The 18,027-nt window shown below is 39.7% G+C and overlaps 6 protein-coding genes across 9 annotated transcripts in view; 4 read left to right on the top strand and 2 right to left on the bottom strand.

The window, feature by feature from the left end:
- Positions 1-2,896, bottom strand: LOC112454573 (peptidylglycine alpha-hydroxylating monooxygenase). Its single transcript, XM_025016050.1, has 3 exons — positions 2,680-2,896; positions 2,119-2,334; positions 1-2,035 (listed from the first exon to the last, which is right to left on the bottom strand). Exons 1-3 carry the CDS (start codon positions 2,794-2,796, stop codon positions 1,367-1,369), a joined length of 1,002 nt encoding a protein of 333 aa, XP_024871818.1. The 5' UTR covers positions 2,797-2,896; the 3' UTR covers positions 1-1,366.
- A 2,885-nt stretch (positions 2,897-5,781) lies between these two features.
- LOC112454579 (ADP-ribosylation factor-like protein 6) lies at positions 5,782-10,203 on the bottom strand. 4 transcript variants are annotated; one of them, XM_025016061.1, is made up of 3 exons: positions 10,140-10,203; positions 6,707-6,886; positions 5,782-6,532 (listed from the first exon to the last, which is right to left on the bottom strand). In XM_025016061.1, exons 1-3 carry the CDS (start codon positions 10,174-10,176, stop codon positions 6,321-6,323), a joined length of 429 nt encoding a protein of 142 aa, XP_024871829.1. In that variant the 5' UTR covers positions 10,177-10,203; the 3' UTR covers positions 5,782-6,320. The 4 variants fall into 4 exon arrangements, with proteins under 4 accessions (XP_024871829.1, XP_024871830.1, XP_024871827.1 ...); XM_025016062.1 differs by having other exon boundaries at positions 10,111-10,182; XM_025016059.1 differs by lacking the exon at positions 10,140-10,203 and adding an exon at positions 9,904-10,100.
- On the top strand, positions 7,178-9,807 carry LOC112454578. Its single transcript, XM_025016058.1, has 4 exons — positions 7,178-7,605; positions 7,705-8,198; positions 8,463-8,807; positions 8,893-9,807. The coding sequence occupies exons 1-4, from the start codon at positions 7,548-7,550 to the stop codon at positions 9,616-9,618; spliced, it is 1,623 nt and encodes a 540-aa protein (XP_024871826.1). The 5' UTR covers positions 7,178-7,547; the 3' UTR covers positions 9,619-9,807.
- Positions 10,204-10,437: 234 nt separating the features above from the next.
- LOC112454540 (protein LTV1 homolog) lies at positions 10,438-12,717 on the top strand. Its single transcript, XM_025016003.1, has 7 exons — positions 10,438-10,631; positions 10,721-11,270; positions 11,338-11,564; positions 11,640-11,768; positions 11,825-12,016; positions 12,134-12,373; positions 12,445-12,717. Exons 1-7 carry the CDS (start codon positions 10,629-10,631, stop codon positions 12,556-12,558), a joined length of 1,455 nt encoding a protein of 484 aa, XP_024871771.1. The 5' UTR covers positions 10,438-10,628; the 3' UTR covers positions 12,559-12,717.
- Positions 12,718-13,245: 528 nt separating this feature from the next.
- On the top strand, positions 13,246-15,156 carry LOC112454575 (V-type proton ATPase subunit G). The gene is made up of 4 exons (XM_025016052.1): positions 13,246-13,374; positions 13,944-14,044; positions 14,148-14,246; positions 14,330-15,156. The coding sequence occupies exons 1-4, from the start codon at positions 13,293-13,295 to the stop codon at positions 14,402-14,404; spliced, it is 357 nt and encodes a 118-aa protein (XP_024871820.1). The 5' UTR covers positions 13,246-13,292; the 3' UTR covers positions 14,405-15,156.
- Positions 15,157-16,285: 1,129 nt separating this feature from the next.
- The window catches only part of LOC112454549 (E3 ubiquitin-protein ligase MYLIP), a 145,447-nt gene continuing 143,705 nt past the window's right edge, over positions 16,286-18,027 (top strand). Inside the window, exon 1 of the mRNA XM_025016013.1 lies at positions 16,286-16,901. Coding sequence (XP_024871781.1) covers positions 16,815-16,901 — 87 coding nt within the window. The 5' untranslated portion in view covers positions 16,286-16,814. The remainder of the gene's footprint in view (positions 16,902-18,027) is intronic.

The raw sequence follows: 18,027 nt of genomic DNA, 5'->3' as shown, positions 1-18,027 counted from the left end.
AACTCTTGCGTAGGTCATTTATTGAAATACACAATTGTCTCACAATTAGATCTCGTCTCCAGAGACGATTTACACATAATTCGAATTATACGTCATGCTTATACATCATCGAAAATAAATACGCTGAATAATTATATCTATATCTCTTCTTTTAACATTTATGCAGTCTCGAGGAGTAGAAATTCCTGAGCATCGTATATGTACAGTCTAGAGAAGATATCGAAAGAAAGACTTCGTAACATTTGAAAATATAAGTATCCTCTCGTCAGTCGTCACATACATATATACATATATACTACGATCAATGAATCATAAACTGTGCGTTTTTTTATAATCATTGTGCCAGTTATGAAATTATTTAAATGCGTCGTACGAGTGGCTTTCAAAATCAAAGATACTGCTGTATCTCAATGAATTGGTTATTAAAATAAATTTGAATGTATGTAACATGTACCGTAACATTGATCTCAACTCCAATAATTTCTCCAATCTTTTCAAATAACCTGCATATAATAATAAATATTAACTGAAACGCTAGGCCTAAGTTTACCATTTTATATCACATCTGCATGCTTTGATATACATGATAGCTCTAATCGGATAAAACACAATACTAGAAGTCAAACTATGTAAATCATAACTGTCTTCGCAATTAAGAATTTTAAAACACAACACAATAATTTAGAGATAAATTAGATAACAAGCAAATTTTAGTAGACTTCAGTTTAGACTTTTTTTCGTCACGAAAATTACATATATCATATATATATATATATATATACATATAGTCAATCAGCAATTTGTAGCATTGCTGATTGCAATATCAATTTGAATGATCATATGACACACTTATAAGAATTGACAAGAAGAGTTATTGACAAGAAGAGAATTCCAATATTATAAATTGGATACCGAGTTCTTTAAAAAATTACGTAAGTAATTACGTAAAATAAGTACAATGTACCCTGATTACAGTATTCTTAAAAATACTTATAATCACTTAAAAATATAAATTATAAATTAATTTGGAATAATTTGTGCGTATGCTGGATAATAGCAGTCATCTTGCTGAGATAAAACCTCCAAGTTGTTTCAAATTAAACAAATAATTCTAAACCGAACATTGCGATAGAATAAATCGAACTGATAAAGAGCCGCAAGAATAATAAATAATAAACTATTTTAAAAACCTGTCATAAATTATATTAGGACGGCTTGGTCCCCAAATATGGACCCTATCTCACTGACGAATTGGATTCAAATGCATTTAAATATGTAATCTGCGGAAATGTTTACATTTGATCCTAATTCTCTATGATAAAACAAAATCGATCTAACTTTGTGCTGAATGACACACTTTGATATATTATAGAGTAGATGCCTCTCTGTCGGGAATATTACTTAATTGTTGCTTCCAATGATATAAAGGAGGCCCCATGGTGAAGCAATATTTCCGTTCAAGCGGAGAGCCATTCTTAACGTAATACATAATATACATATTGCACATTTCATCTTCATTCGTACCACCGATATACGTAGTCCTATCGCGCGTATTTCTCATTGTACAACGAGCAGCTAATACATCACCGTACGTAACTGGAACTTTGTGAGTAACGGGATAAAACATCTGAGGAGTCAATGGATCTCTCTTACCAAGTTCGATCCATTCGTTATTCGGCTTCACTACGTAACCGGACACGACTTTACCGAGCGAATGGGTGTGCGTTCTATATGCGAATGGGTAAATAGTCTTATTCTCTGTCATGGGACAGGACGATTCCATATATACCGTTTCTCTAGGTGGAATAGATCCGCCTGTTCCTAACAAAATAACCCCAGCCAGCTTGTCCATTGTTTGCGTTGTATAACGCAGAATTACACCTGAATCATCGGTACTGCCATCCTTGAAGCGATCAATATGTGCGTAATGCACTTGCAGCACGATGTACTGTATGGGAGAATCACCGCCTACTTTAAAGCCCACTCCTTCTGGTAGGTTTAATTTAGGAGCGTCCCTTGCCCATGCATAGATAATCTGTATAAATAAATGAACTTTTTTTCTTCAAGAGTCAAGATTTAAAAAGAATTTATGAAATATGTTATGTTAATATATATTACTTGAGTTCCTTCTTTACAAGCAGGTGCAGTATCTGGGTTATTTCCAGCATTCGCCATCTCTCCGCAGTTCCAAACTGGCTTTGAGCTACCTGGCTTGGTGCAACCATAGACAAGCATATGGTGAGCCGTTTCCATTGTTGCATTCGGCTCAAAACCAACAATATAATAATTCCTCGCAAAGTCAACCCTAACTGGAGTGCATAAATATAATTCGGGCTGTAAGCAGAATATCAGGTATCATTCTCATTTCATAAAAATTACCTTTAAAAAATTGTGGTGAGAATGCTAGCTTAAAATAAGTAATCTCTTAAGCTAGCATTCTCACCACTGTAAGTATATAGTATATAATAATCGTCATAAAAATTATTAACTAAATTGAAAATAATTCAAAGTATATAAATATATTTGCAAGAAAACTGTCAGTTGACTGATTTTTTCATACATCTCATTTTTATATATTGCAAGAGCCATATGTTATCATGTAATTAGATCTCGTATGACGTACATCGTACGTATATTGTTCTTATGTTATTTGAAAAAGCTAAAGAGTATCACGCTTACCGTGTTCGGCCTCACGTTTGGCATGATAAGCGAGTACCTCTTGACAAAGTAACAGCACGTAAACTTGAAAAGAATGGCGAACACAAAGTAACGCGTAAACGCGCGTTTCTCCCACATTTTCGTTGCGCCAGTATTTTTCACGCGTCGGCACTTATCAATGGTACGACAAGGAGTCCACCTGTCAAACGCTACAGGTCGGTCGATACGGAACCTAGCCTGACCTAACCCAAGCCGAATGACGCAAATCGCAAATAGCAAATGGGGGGTATTTTTAAAAGCCCGACATTTTATGGCGGTGGCGGCATCTCACGGGAACGCATATACGCCTCTTGTACATACTCGCTTATCATGCCAAACGTGAGGCCGAACACGATAAGCGTGATTCTCTTCAGCTTTATATGGCGTTATATGGCGAATGCTGGAGATAACCCAGATACTGCACCTGCTTGTAAAGAAGGAACTCAACATAAATTCTTTTTAAATCTTGACTCTTGAAGAAAAAAAGTTCATTTATTTATACAGATTATCTATGCATAGGCAAGGGACGCTCCTGGATTAAGCCTACCAGAAGGAGTGAGCTTTAAAGTAGGCGGCGATTCTCCCATTCGGTACATCGTGCTGCAAGTACATTACGCACACATTGATCGCTTCAAGGATGGCAGTACGGATGATTCAGGTGTATTTCTGCGTTATACAACGCAAACAATGGACAAGCTGGCTGGGGTTATTTTGTTAGGAACAGGCGGATCTATTCCACCTAGAGAAACGGTATCTATGGAATCGTCCTGTCCCATAACAGAAAATAAGACTATTTACCCATTCGCATATAGAACGCACACCCATTCGCTCGGTAAAGTCGTGTCCGGTTACGTATAGTGAAGCCGAATAACGAATAGATCGAACTTGGTAAGAGAGATCCATTGACTCCTCAGATGTTTTATCCCGTTACTCACAAAGTTCCAGTTATAAAAAAAACGCACAGTTTATGATTCGTTGATCGTAGTATATATGTATGTATGTGACGACGAGAGGATACTTATATTTTCAAATGTTACGAAGTCTTTCTTTCGATATCTTCTCTAGACTGTACATATACGATGCTCAGGAATTTCTACTCCTCGAGACTGCATAAATGTTAAAAGAAGAGATATAGATATAATTATTCAGCGTATTTATTTTCGATGATGTATAAGTATGACGTATAATTCGAATTATGTGTAAGTCGTCTCTGGCGAAGACGAGATATAATTGTGAGACAATCGTGTATTTCAATAAATGACCTTACGCATTTATTACGCAAGAGTTGTCGACATCTCGTATCTCTTTTCCGTTATTAAATAATTTAATAATTTTAACGTTAATAAAATAGTTCTGATGATAATTATAATTAGTTTAATCGCTGGTTAAGTTAATCTAATTTTCGTCGAATTCTTGATAACGCGAAGAGACAAAACGGATGAGACATTTCAGTGTCGCCAAATACGCAAATATAATGAAATTTATCAGTAAATTCACTCACCGTCGTTGTACCCTAGCTAAGTACGCCTTCGGCTGCACCTGGAAAAATAAAAAATATATTCTAATTATAATCACGAATTTCACACATCGATTATATATATTATCTGGTTACTTTTATTCAATTATTTCAATAAATATTCGACAAATCTTTCGCAAGTAACCGCAATCGTGTGCAGGTGCCTCATTACAATTACGCGCATTATTAATTTAAAGAACGAATCTAATTTAAAAAGTAAAAATGAATCTAATTTCACTCACCAGCTAGGATATTGCAGTGTGCTCCACCCCCTCGCAAGTTCCGCCAGGAATCCGGAGACACCCGCCGTCGCGTCGCGTCGGTCCTATCCAGGAAACGATGAACACCGGAAATGATCACTTCGCTACGGCGCTATTGGCGACGACGGCACTACACACAATTTCGAAACTCGATTCGCGCGCTTCACCCTTAAAGAAATCCGAATTCACACCGCCATTTTGCGATACTCCGATACGCGAAACGGATCGCGCTTCGTTCCGCGATACTCGGCTTTCGATCAATTATTTCAGGTTAGGTAGTCGCGTAATCAACGATCCGATTCTTCGATACGCTACGTCTGTAATGCCGATAGCATCCCGACTGTCTCATTGTCAGAAGAACGCGAGGCTCTCGTTCTCGCGTACCCGCGGCACGGCACGAGATCCGCGCTTTGCTCCCCTCACTCGTCCCGACGCTCGGAACACGGCACAGTCTCGAGTACTCGACGAATTCACGACAATCACACGCCCGTCACTTTAATCGGCACTCCCGACACAAATTCGCGCCCGCGACGCGTTCTCGACCGGGTGAAATTCGGAGTAATTGCGGGGCGCGCTCACCTTCCGAACCGAAGCCGCCGCCGGCGCCGAGTCGAGTCAGCCGAGTGCCACCGCGCCGTCGCGCAGCCGCCGAGACTGTCATGGCGGCCGGACGGCAGCGCGCGCAATTGAGACGATTTGAAATGCGGACGATTTGAATCCGCGAGGATCAAACGCTTCTCTCGCGCTTCTCAGCAAGCTGTTATGATCTATTCGACATTCTTTACAAAAATCTGAATAAACGCGTAAAAATTTATGTATAAACGACGCGAGAAAGGAAAGCTTTGGGAAAAACATTCTCGTTCAAGTTTCAAACTGGCGCAGTTAAACCTGTTGTACAGTAATCGTGCGTCGGCAACTGATCAGCCAATCAAATTCTCCGTGTAATGCTAGGTTTACAATGCGAGTCGTAAAGTCGTGAGTCGTAAGAATTGACCACGCACAGTCAATTATTCTCCTCAAATTCGATTGTGATTGGTCCATTCTTACGACAAATTATATTTTTTGTCGTTTATTAACACATTGAAGATTTTAGAAATAAAGTTATACGTATACATATAACTGGAAATTTTGCTATAAACAGTGCTTGTTGGTTGAATTACCTACCAAATCGATCGAATTGATTTCTGGATTAAAGTCATTTTTATAGTAGCCACGTTGCTAAAATCCGCCATTGCCGTGATGTATCACATTCCATGGAAAAAAAATGATAATAGGACAGGATCTTTTAACTGAATCAATTTCGAACTGTGCAATGATTCTCCGATCGGCATTTATTTTAAATATTACAATAAAATAACGTATTTTTGCAAAGCTCGCTAATTATGAAACTAATATTTCGAAGTTGGAATTAAATCATCGCGGCTGCATCCCAATTACATTGTGTCAGCCATTACGTACACACATGCTTCTCTACGCATATATTTTTCTGGACGGAATTGTATTGAGCTCGTGATGGTGTTTCCTAATTGAACCTCGTCACGAGATTCTTGTAATTCGACTAGAAATCGTAAAACTCCCGATCGCTCCTTTGCGCTAATTACGCAGATCCCGCGTGAAGCTATTACAGGCCGAATTATAGGCCGTTTCGCAATAAGTCTTCTCGCAATGACAATTTTACGTCGAAATTTTGCCTTCGCGGGGTGGAATCGCATCTCGGGGAAACGCCACATGAGAAACACCGGTGTAATTGACGCATAAATTATGCTATAGACATCGATAAGTTCGATCTGACAACGCGACGGGGACTTTGCCAGGAAACGTCGCGTCTCATTGTGCAACGACGGGGTTTATCTCTTATTGATAAATATATCGCGAATTTGATCTGTCAACCACTCGATCGCCGGCTGCAGGCCCTCGCTGGTTAACGCATTCGTCGCCCGTATGTGCCAGGGCTTGTTCTGTATCCGCTCGAGTCCCAGCCCGGCGACCAGTTTCACGGTGGTCAAGGAATCTGGCAGGTCCATCTTGTTCGCCAGGAAGAGAATGGGGATCTTGCGTCCTGAAATATTCACTTCGCTTTCGGTCGTGCCAAGTCTGCCACTTAGGAAATCACGAATAGCGAGATATACGAATACATTTTGGAAGGTCTTGCAATTAAATCTTCTAAATCATGTCCTCTCGTTTCAAACGAGCACTCATTATCGCTAATTAAATTTCATCACGAGAGACGTACCTGCCACGTCGGGATGCTGCAGGAGCATGTCCAGCTCTTCCTTCACGACAACCAGTCGCAGTTTATCGCTGCTGTCGATTATGAAGATGATCCCGTGGCAATCTTTGTAATAATGCTCCCACAATGATCTGTGACGATCGTGGCCCGACATATCGAATGCGGTGAAGTTGACATTCTTAACTGAAACAACGGTTTCGGTTTAATTGCATTGAAATAAAAGCAAAGTGCTGATTGTGCTGATATTATGTGGATTACATATATTATACCCATTTGATAGCAAATTGCTCACTCGGTGTTTTCTGTGTTTGCTGGGTATTGTATGTATCAATTCGTGAACAATTTTATATTTTTAATATTTCATTCAATTTTCCTACTTTTTATTTTTCATGGGGCTGACTTGGCAGAATTATTAAAAAATAATGATTATTCTCTCCATATTAACAAAATAATACAGGTGTTGCTTGATAAGTAAATAATAAGTGAAATAATTTATATCATTTGGTAAAATTATCCTAATTTGTTGGACGGCATAGATACGGTTAGAACGATTAATTGTTTGATTTTTTTAATCGTTAATTAACCGGAGCTTGATCGAAGTTGTCTTTAATCACCGATTAGATTAATTGGAGCTCGGTGAAAACCGCCTTAAGGAAAGCAGAAAGCAGAAACGTCAACGCGCCATCTGAAAGTATCCGTACGTCGAGGAAAGTGGAGCGTGGAGCAGTCGAGATATGAATTTGAAAACAATGGAAAACCGTCAAAAGTAATTTTGGCACGTGTTTGTTCGATTCGGTTATTGTTGCAAGAAGTGCAAGTGATCTAATGACCTTGCTGAACGAAAATGCAGACGCGCAGTTCCTCTAGTAGCGACGACGGAAGTACCGAGCCGGCGAACAAAGGTGCGTGAAACGCTCGTCGAATGAAGATCCTAACCCCCACTGAAGCGACGTTTATCCGTCGAACTGAAGTAAATCGTTTTTTTTTATCGGCTTTTATAGGCGCGGAGGCCGCGGAAAAGGAGAGGCTGCTCCGAGAGATACAGGAGCTGAAATGTATCGTCAAACAGTGCGAATGGAGTCTGCAGACGTTGCGCTTTAAGGACGTGGAGGAACGCGTGACCAAAAGATCCTTGCAGAGCCGGGACGTTTCCTCGCTGACGCGAAACAGAGTGCCGAATGTCGAGGTCGATCTGCAGAACGATCTGTACAGATTCGCCGGGTTTCGTTGCGTTAAATTTCGGAGGGACGAGATTATATTTAATTTCACATCGACAAACGAAAAGCAGAAGGACAACACTCACGCGGTGCAGATCTTCATCAAGGATGGAAAGGGCAATCTGGGAAAATGGGTGATGCCAATGTCAATCGATATGAATTACATATTATCCAAAACGCCTATCGACCAATTGAAAAATTTAACTGCCTTTATAAAGAACTGCAAGCACAATGTCGACTGCTACACGGCGCGGCAAGAGCAATTTCTGTCGTTACAGGTATAATTTTGTCTTATGAAAATGAATGGGTGCGTTCAGCCGATACTCCGCTAGCCTAGCAATTGTGAGCAGTCGCTCGTTTCCTCTCCTTTTAATCCATTGGGTCAAAGGAGAGGAACGAGCGAAAACGAGCAACTGCTCACGATTGCTAGGCTAGCGGAGTATCGGCTGAACGCATCCATTTGATATACAGTATAATTTACTTATAATAAGCTATACCGCTATAATACTACCAAGTAAATAAACGTTTGTTTTTTTCTTTAGAATAGTATTTCACATATGAAGCATTGTACTCTGCAGTCAGACCTTGGATTCAAGCAAATCAGTTTAGAATTGTATGGTGTACACGATAATGAAAGTGACAGATATATAGACTTGATAATACATTTGCTTTATCATTTCGACAAAGCAAGACCTTACAAAATTGAGGTTAATGCAACGAACAAAAGCAAGTTAAGCGACGATGCAAAACAGAGATTAAAGATATGCTTGAAGGAATTTAGAATATCAGACTTACAAACTGCATTCGACAAGATTCTAGATCCAGAGGACAATTCCACATTTACATGGACACGGGCAGACGACAGTGAAAGTCCATTGGAATTGAATGTATGGCATTTAAGTATATAAAAATGTTTCTCAGATTTTTGTTTATGATTAAAAAAAGATATTTTATCTATAATTTTATTTGTAGGATACTAGCAGTTCTGATGAAGAAGACTTCTTAGTTCAGCTGCAATCAGATCGGAAGAGATCGTTGAGAAAGCTTCAGAGAAAGCGTGAATTGCATAAGAAATGGAATGAAAGGAAAAGGCGAAGACTTATTAGAAATATTACTGACTCATCGGAAGATGATCAAGAGGATAGCCACTCAAAAGTGAAAGTATCACGTACTGAGAAACCACGGCAAATTCCGATAAGAAAGAAGAAAACAGAAAAGGCTACACCTATTCAAACCTACACAAACCAAAAGAAAATTATTAAAAATCCACCAATAAATCCACTGGAAGAAACAACGCCAATGCACAAATCTAAAGTTAAATTGAAGCAGACAAAATTAAATTTCCAAACTCACGAGGCTACGAATTCTAATACAAGTAAAATATCTTTGGTTGAATCAAGACTGCATAATAGACCTGATAACAAGCAGTTGACGATTGCCAAACTAATTACCAGCACTCCACTACGTGTCAACATTAGAAGACTATCACCTAGTCTAGAGATTAATAATATTACATCTATTGAAACGACCAAGAAAACGGCAAATAAATTAGATGACTCCAAAAATAGCGATCAATTAGGCAATGAAAAGACTCGGGAAAGGAATACTCGATCATTACGAAGTAGCACGAAGACCACTGGATTGTCACCACAAATGAAGACAAATCAACGCCTTACAAGAAGCATGATAAAAAGTTAGGAAGTAAAAAAACGTGTATAAGTATATAAAAGTATGAGAGAGGTAACGAGGTGTGTTTACTGCAAATAAACTATATATATGTTCTATGCATTTCAAAAAATACATTTCATATATATATCTTTTTTTTTATCACGTCATCCCCCTGTATTTGTATCTTATTGTAAAATAAACAGACAATGGTACATGTGATTTTGAGACTGTGCAAGTGTGCAATAGCGAACGCGTGAAAGTAGCGTTGAAAGCAACGGTATCTCACACTTTGTCGCTCCTCGCTATTTGACTTACATGCGAATTTTTCGACATTAAACCCGACAGTGGGCACTATGTTTATGCAACGGTCATCCTCGCGTTTGAAATTATTTATGACCGTCGACTTACCACTGTTGTTAAGGCCCACTACTAAAACGTTTACTTCTTTTTTCCTAAGACCTAAGAGGTTCGCTAAACGATCGAATAACCCCATTTTCTTACGGCGCTGTAAGTTTTCCTCACATTTATCGGACATCAATAATCATCCCTACCCCCTCCTGCCGTTTGCGTTATCACCATCGACACCATCACCTGTGGTTCCCTGCGCACCGCGCACCTGCGGATTAGAGTAGGGATATCCTCATTATCCCCTCTGCTTTATTTTCAGCTGAACTTCTTGCACGGTTTATCTTTTCTCTTTTTCTTTTCACGTTGGAGAGAAAAAGAAAAAGATGAACCGTGCAAGAAGCTCAGCTAAAATAGAACAGACCTGCTCCTTTGTTCCAGTCTTCCAATGGAAATGCTTTTGGAAGAATCAAGGGATTTTTGTCTTTCTGCGCATTGTTGCTAGAGAATTGTGCATCCATCGTGTTTGAAACTCTGAATTACTCTGAAACCACATGTTCCTTCACGCTACGTGTTTATAAAGGCATAAACGCAGAATTTTCAAATATACAATAATATTACGTTACGACGATTACTTTCGTTGCATATTTTATCGATTTTTGTGCATACGATCAGTTTGGACACGATAGATCACGATGGTAATCTTTAATGTGTATCCATAACTCATTTTTATAGAATGCTAATAGGTTAAGTCATTTCACCTATAGAATAACTAATGTAATTACAGCCAAAGGGGAAAAAGAAAAAGTTTATCGACAAGAAGGATTCTGTAACATTCCACTTGGTTCATCGCTCGCAACAAGATCCATTAGTGGCGGATGAAAAAGCACCGCAGAAAGTCCTAGTGCCAGCTGCTGATGCACAAGCAGCGAAAACAAAAAAGAAGTCATTAGACAATGAGAAACGTCAAGAGGAGCAGCAGAAGTATGGAATCTATTTTGACGATGACTACAATTATTTGCAGCATCTTAGAGATGTCAACACATTGTCAGTGGAATGGGAACGCGTCGAGAACCCTAGTAATTCCAAATGTGACAAGAGTACTCCAAAAATCAACCTGCCATCCTCTGTATTCGCATCGAATGTCGAGGAGGAAGTCGGTATGCTCAATAAAGCGGCACCAATTTCCGGGCCACGATTGGATCTCGATCCGGATATAGTTGCTGCGATGGATGAGGATTTTGATTTTGACGATCCCGAAAATCAGCTAGAGGATAATTTCATAGAATTGGCTAACGCTGAAAGTAGCGACAGTGAGGATTCCGATAGAGAATATGGTAAGTTTATTAAGGTATATCATATTATACGTTTATACCTGATCTGTGTGTAATTTTGCATTTTTAGAATACGAATTGAACGAACCAGGGAATGAACATAGTGAATCGGATGTCTCATCTGACGGTCACATGGATTTATCCGACGAAGAGGCGGATGAAGTGTGCAGTTTAAATGGACCTGAATATACTTTTAAAGATGAGGAAACTAAATCAAGGTTTACAGAATACTCTATGAGTAGCAGCGTGATGAGAAGGAATCAACAACTTACATTGCTGGATGACAAATTTGAAAAGGTTTATATTTTGATTGTTTAAAGTATTATGAAAGTATGTTGTATGTGTTCTTATCTTTCCTGGTTTATTACATAGATGTATGCTGCATACGATGAAAATGAAATTGGTGCTCTAGATTGTGATGAAATAGAAGGATATATCGATCATGATTCGAAATTTATTATGCAATACGCTGACGAATTTGAAAGGAAGCAGAAGGAAGATGTAAGTATGATCTAAGAGTACGATGAAAAATGTACTATTTTCACTTGTATTTGCAGACGGAAAATATTGCGGAACTTATGAAAGGTAGAATGAAGATCGCGGAAAAAGAATATTCGAGCTCAGAAGACGAAGATGCAGAAAAACTTGTTGTCGACGCTCGTGGAAAAGATAAATGGGACTGTGAAAGTATTCTTAGCACATACAGTAACATTTACAATCACCCTAAATTAATTTCGGAACCTCCCAAGGTAAAAAAATATTTAAAAGTTATGTATAAGAATGATTAATTTGAGTGATAAATATATATATGTAATTACGTATAATATAGTAATACTTATCAGTCTATGCTTGTTTCTCTTTAATAGCGATCAAAGAAAATTGAAATTGATCGAAAATCTGGTATTCCAAAAAATATATTAGGCAATACCGGAAAATTAACAGCTGAAACGTTGGCTCAATTTAATTTGGAAAATAATGCGTCAAAGGGCCCACAATCTGTAGCGGAAAGTAGAAAATCTACCTTAAGCATTTTAAGCATAAGACCCAAAGGGGAAACTACTGATGAGAGAAGAGAGAGAAAAAAGCAGCTCAAAGAATACAGACAAGTAATTTTATTAAACATTTATTGAGTAGATTTTATTAATTTTATGTGTTACGTAATTTCTGACGATTTTAGGAAAGAAGGATAGAGCGAAAGGCAAATACCGAAGCGTTTAAAGAGGAAAAGAAACGCCAAGAGAAGATTCGGTTGAACGACAGGGTAAACGTTCGAGGAACTCGTATAGTATGAAGTTTTCGGCCAAAGTAATATGCTTTGTGACTGCGTCTTAGACTGCAGATTTAACAACTTCCACTTTATGTGTAAGAGATACGAATTGTTGTATGTTAAAAACATTACAAGAGACAGGTTAAATGTATCTATATTATATATATTTGATTTTAAAAATGATAATTTTTTAGGAATATATACCTGAATATATATGTGTATAAAAGATCACAATATCAACTCTATATCCTTACCAATTTTCACTGAAACCTTTTAATTCCATTTTAATTCTATTAGCTGAATCTATTTTTAAGCTTTACATTCTTAAATCGACCAAGAAGCTGTAAGATAAGGGAACTTGAAGAAGCGATTCCATGTTTACAATTTAAATTTATTCTGCATTTAAATTTTATTTGATATCCGGTGTCGCGATTCATCAGTTATATGACAAATTCCGGGAAGCGAATCGTGCAAAGTTTTCGTGAAACATTTTGAATTTAACGCATAGGCTCTTGAAAGGAGCTGTTAAAAACAGCTCGTGCGAATAGTCTTGGACGTCTTGGTGACCATTCGCCGACTTATCAATGAGAGACCGGATACGTAGGACAATCGAGTGATACGGAAGGAGCGGGGCCACGTGAGCGAGCACGAGACACGGAACGGAGCGGAGCGCCGTCGTTTAAGGCGGGGCAGAGGGCGGAAGCTCCAAAGTCATATGATCGATTCGTGACAGAGTTAGTCGTTCTCCACTCGCAAAGATGGCTAGCCAGACGCAGGGTATTCAGCAGCTTCTGGCTGCGGAGAAGCGCGCCGCCGAGAAGGTCTCGGACGCCAGGAAACGTGAGTGCATTCGTCGCCGAAATATTTCCGGGGGGAAAGAAAAAAAAATCGCGCGCCGCGCGACGCAAATGCGCCGACTGCGATCACACGGTCTCGCGGACTGTAATCTCTCGGCCGCGACGTTGACTCATTTCACTCATTTTCTGCGATTAGTGCGTCGTGCAATGAATTCTCGACGATAATCTTGGGTCCGTGAAACGCACGGTGAAATCGCTTGTAATCGCGCCGTCCAGTAACCCACGAAATTACACTTCACAGTGAGAATAGTCTTGGTTAACCTGCGTCCAATCTGTTTGTGTTACTACTAATCGTACTCGTTTACGTTTATGCGAATTCAGTCGCCTGAATGCTTAGTTTTGTTCAGCTTTTAGTGAAGCTTTCGATTTCTCTTCGAGATTTTGCTTTATCAATAAATATCCTGACTTAATGGTTAGGTTTAGGTATTAGTTCATATAACATTGACGTAATAACGTTGAGATAAAATTGAGTCTGAATGTAATATTTTGTGTAAAAGATTTAGAAAAGATCTGGACTGCACTTGTATTACAAGTAATCTTGTACTTTCACAGGTAAGGCACGTCGTCTGAAGCAGGCCAAAGAGGAGGCTCAGGATGAGATTGAGAAATATCGACAGGAACGAGAAAAACAGTTCCGTGATTTTGAAGCCAAAGTAAGTATTATTATTTTATTTCTCTTATATTGAAATTGTTGATATTAGATTTACACCTCATTACTTAAGTCAATCGATGACATAATGATAATATTACTCGTAGCACATGGGTTCAAAAGAGGACGTTGCTGCGCGCATCGAGGCAGACACGAAAGTCAAGATAGAAGAAATGAATCAGACCGTTGCCGTGCACAAAAACACGGTAAGTCCACTCTGTCAATTTAATCGATAAATAAAAGGCAGGTATCTAAGAAAATTATAATATTGACTCTCTGTGTAATTTAGGTCATGCTTCAAATTTTGGATTTGGTGTACGATATCAAGCCGGAACTGCACAGTAATTACCGCATTGAGGTCTAAGCCACAAGGATTGCGTCTAATAGCTATAAATATGATACGCGTCTTACGCTATAAATATACATTAAATATTACTGTTCACCATATCTCAATATGTATTTATCGCTGTTATATCGTATGACATGTTATATTTTATCGGAGAAACTGTATACAATGTAGCTGTAGGCAGTGATACTCAAACTATTAACTAGAATCTTTTTCTCCCGCAGTTGCTACACGACAATAATCGTATTGTTATTATCGCTGAGCTTTTCACCGGCACGTATTTGGACAGTTTGAGAATTGCTGTAACGTAGTTGCATCGTAACAAAGAGAAAAGACAAAAAAAATGTAATGTGAATGTACTCAAACCGAGTATCGTCGACCCGATGCGTCAAGGCCTAGACACATCGAGACGACGTATCGGTTGTTAAGTTAGATACGGTTAAGACGATTTAGGGTGGTGGTTACGAGTTGTATGTTGTTCGGTGTACGCCATTAGATGTCATTCCATGATTCTGTCACATCGAGGACGCGCGATTGACATTTTCCCTACAGCCTCTCGCGGTTCACGGACACGCTCCCAGTCGACGGTGGACCGCGCGACGATGTAGCAAACATTCAAGCCTCTTATCCTTCAGCGGGAACGTTTAAATTCTCTGTTGATCTTGCGAGATGGGCAGCTTTGCCTTACATGTATATCCTTGTCTCTGTGAGCTGGTTGGTTGTCTGTACAGTATTAAGTGTTCAAAATACAAAAAAAAAAGGAAAACCCACAAAATGCTATATTTTTCGCTCTACTAACTGTTATTTTCGGATAGAACTGCACGTATGCTCGACAAAACATCGATTTCGTCAGTAAGAGAAGAGCTACGTTTTCACAAGGACACGTGCTAAATTTACAATGCGTATTGTGGAAAGTAGATAAAGATTCTACCCATATACTCTGTACGATTATGTAAGAAGTTTCGTTTCCTCGGCGCGTAAGATAATTCTTCTTTTGAATAATTCCGCTGAATTTTGCAGTTTCAATTAGCGGAATATTTAAAGAATCGCAAAATATATTGAGAGGTTTGTTAAACCTGGATCAATAACCATGTTATCGGTCTTGTCAATTATTGATAGCGCGTGAAAATTTGATGCGGTAATCTTCCCTCATGATTCGAGCATTTATGCACGCTGCTTTTCAATTCAAGCTAATTCCTCTTTTAGTACAGTAATCGTACGATTGCTACGGATTATCAAATTAATTTCGGGCAATCTGGTAAAATCGTAATAAAATCTGTTGTATATAATATTTTGTCGTTATTTTATAATCGCGCGAAATCAAAGTGATCAAATTGAGTGTTAAATTGAAGTCACAAATTATCGAATTCTACAGATTCCGTTGAACCAACTTCGTATATTAGACGATCCGAAATCCGTGTCAGAATTCTGAGAATAAAATTGTCTATTTATAATTCTCTTTATTTCGTAATGCGAATATTGCTGGCGATAAACATGCGTGCGAGAAACATTTGAAGAAACAATGTATTATGCATTATATATATACATTATGCGGGTCCAAAGTACAAAATTACAAATAGAATTCCACCCTGAAGCCTGACGTGAATTGTAATACAAAACAACGGTTCCAAAGTTCGCGCGTAATGGTAGTGGTGGGGGGGGATGGTGAGGCGTTATGCACGCGCGCGCGCGCGTGGTGGTGGAGAGTGGGGACGATCAGCTGTACGTTGTCTCCCCCACTCGGTCGGCGCGCCGCATACCCGAATGTGCCGCTCGCGTGTGCGTGCGTCCGTGTTCCAGTTCCGACTCCGACGTAGTATCGGACCGCGGTGCTAGCGCCACTCGATCGAGCGGCCGGAAAGCGATTCGATTTCGCGAACTGACCCGCGGCGGCCGCGGCGCGGCGGCGGTGACGAGAGCGGTTAGTGCGTGTGCCATTCCGCGCCGAGAAATGGAAGCCGACGAGGCGCGTTCGGCCTCCGGTTACTCCGGTACGAGAGCGAGCACGTTGTTGACGCAGTCGACGTCGCACGTAGTCGTAGCGCCGCGCGAGCCCGTCTCAGTGACAGCTGTGCACGTACGTGGCTTTTGAAGTTTTGTTGTTATGACAAAGAACGTACCGCCGGGCACGACCGGTCGCCGACCAGCCGCGTATCCGGAGCAAGAGAGACCGTCGTTATCGTCGTCCTTGTCGTCCCTGTCATTGTCGTTATCGTCCTCGTTGTCACCGTCACCGTCACCTTCGCCTTCGTCGTTCTCGTCGCAAACGTCGTAAACGTGAACGTCGTGAACGCGCGTCGCGATAAAAGTGAATATTGGTTCTTGTGAGGAGGAGAGTCGCAACTCGCAACGCCGGCCGGGCAACGCAACGGCGAGGAATTAGTTCGACGGGGATTCGAAGGTCGTCGAGGGAGGAGCGACCGCGAAGATGTGGTGCCTCGTCAGCCAGGCCAACTCCGTCATCCTCGAGGTGCAGGTCGACCCGAAGGCCATCGGCCAGGAGTGTCTCGAAAAGGTAAGTGGTACAGCGTACGTACAGCGTGAACATAGCGCCGGGCGCGAGCAGTTCGTTTCAAATTTTATAAAGAACGAACGTTCGCACTAATCGAATTTAACTTGGAAAGTGGAACGACAAATGTTTCATTCTGCGATATGGAAGGTAAAACAACGGTACCGAAGGTGATGCATGAGATTTGCGTGTAATTTCTGTGTTTCCAACATTAATAACTTGGCCGCGAGTTGAAATTTTTGCCAAGTTTACTTGAGATTGGCGGAGAAGTTTTCTTATATTTTTTCATCTATTTTACGTACTTGAAATTTAATTCGGCGAAACCCCTCTATTTTCAGAATTAATTGACTCCGCAATTATATCTACGATTTAAGCCCAAGAGGTGACACCAAATTAAATGTATACATTACGTTACAATACGCTCTATGTATTCTAATATGCGCGGTAGTAATTCTTCTATTACTCCGATAATTCCTCGGACGATCGTTCAGGAAATAAATTATAAACAATATGGAGAATTATCAGTCTGGAGTGTCCCAAGGCGTAATCCCAAGGTATAACGGAAAAGTGTGGCTAATTTTCGCTTATTCTCGCCCGCGCGGCCTCCGTGTTTACGCCGCCGTGTAATATTCGCGCTGGGTAAATCAAATTCGCCGCTATAGACGCAAATACGAAACGCTTATCTTAACGTGCAAGTTACATAGATCAACAATCCATATACGCTTCGTGTTAACGGACTCCAAATTCCCTCCGAGATTACGTCCACGAGGAAATATTTGTCTTCACACATTTGCTTTTTCGGTTCAAGTCGACCGTCTCGGGTCGTCTTGGATCTGACGTCAGTCGTTAATAAATTATACGGTAATGATTTAGCCTAATTATATTTATGGAAATATTTGATTTCATAAGTTTGCGTTTTTAGTTGAAATCGATCATCCTGTATTTCAAATCGAGCGTTAATATAATACAAAATAATAATGATTTATTCTGATAAAGTACTTATAATAAATAATTTTATTAGGATAATGATAAATTTTGATAAAATAAAGTAAGATATAGCTATTTTTATCTCGTACGAGATAACATTTAATGTATTTCGGGAGTCAAAAGTTCCAGAATGACAGAACGTTAT

This window comes from Temnothorax curvispinosus, unplaced genomic scaffold (genome assembly GCF_003070985.1).
Source record: "Temnothorax curvispinosus isolate PA1 unplaced genomic scaffold, ASM307098v1 QBEX01005133.1, whole genome shotgun sequence".
NCBI classification, from domain to species: Eukaryota; Metazoa; Arthropoda; class Insecta; order Hymenoptera; family Formicidae; genus Temnothorax; species Temnothorax curvispinosus.
This window is presented reverse-complemented; position numbering and strand designations above follow the sequence as displayed.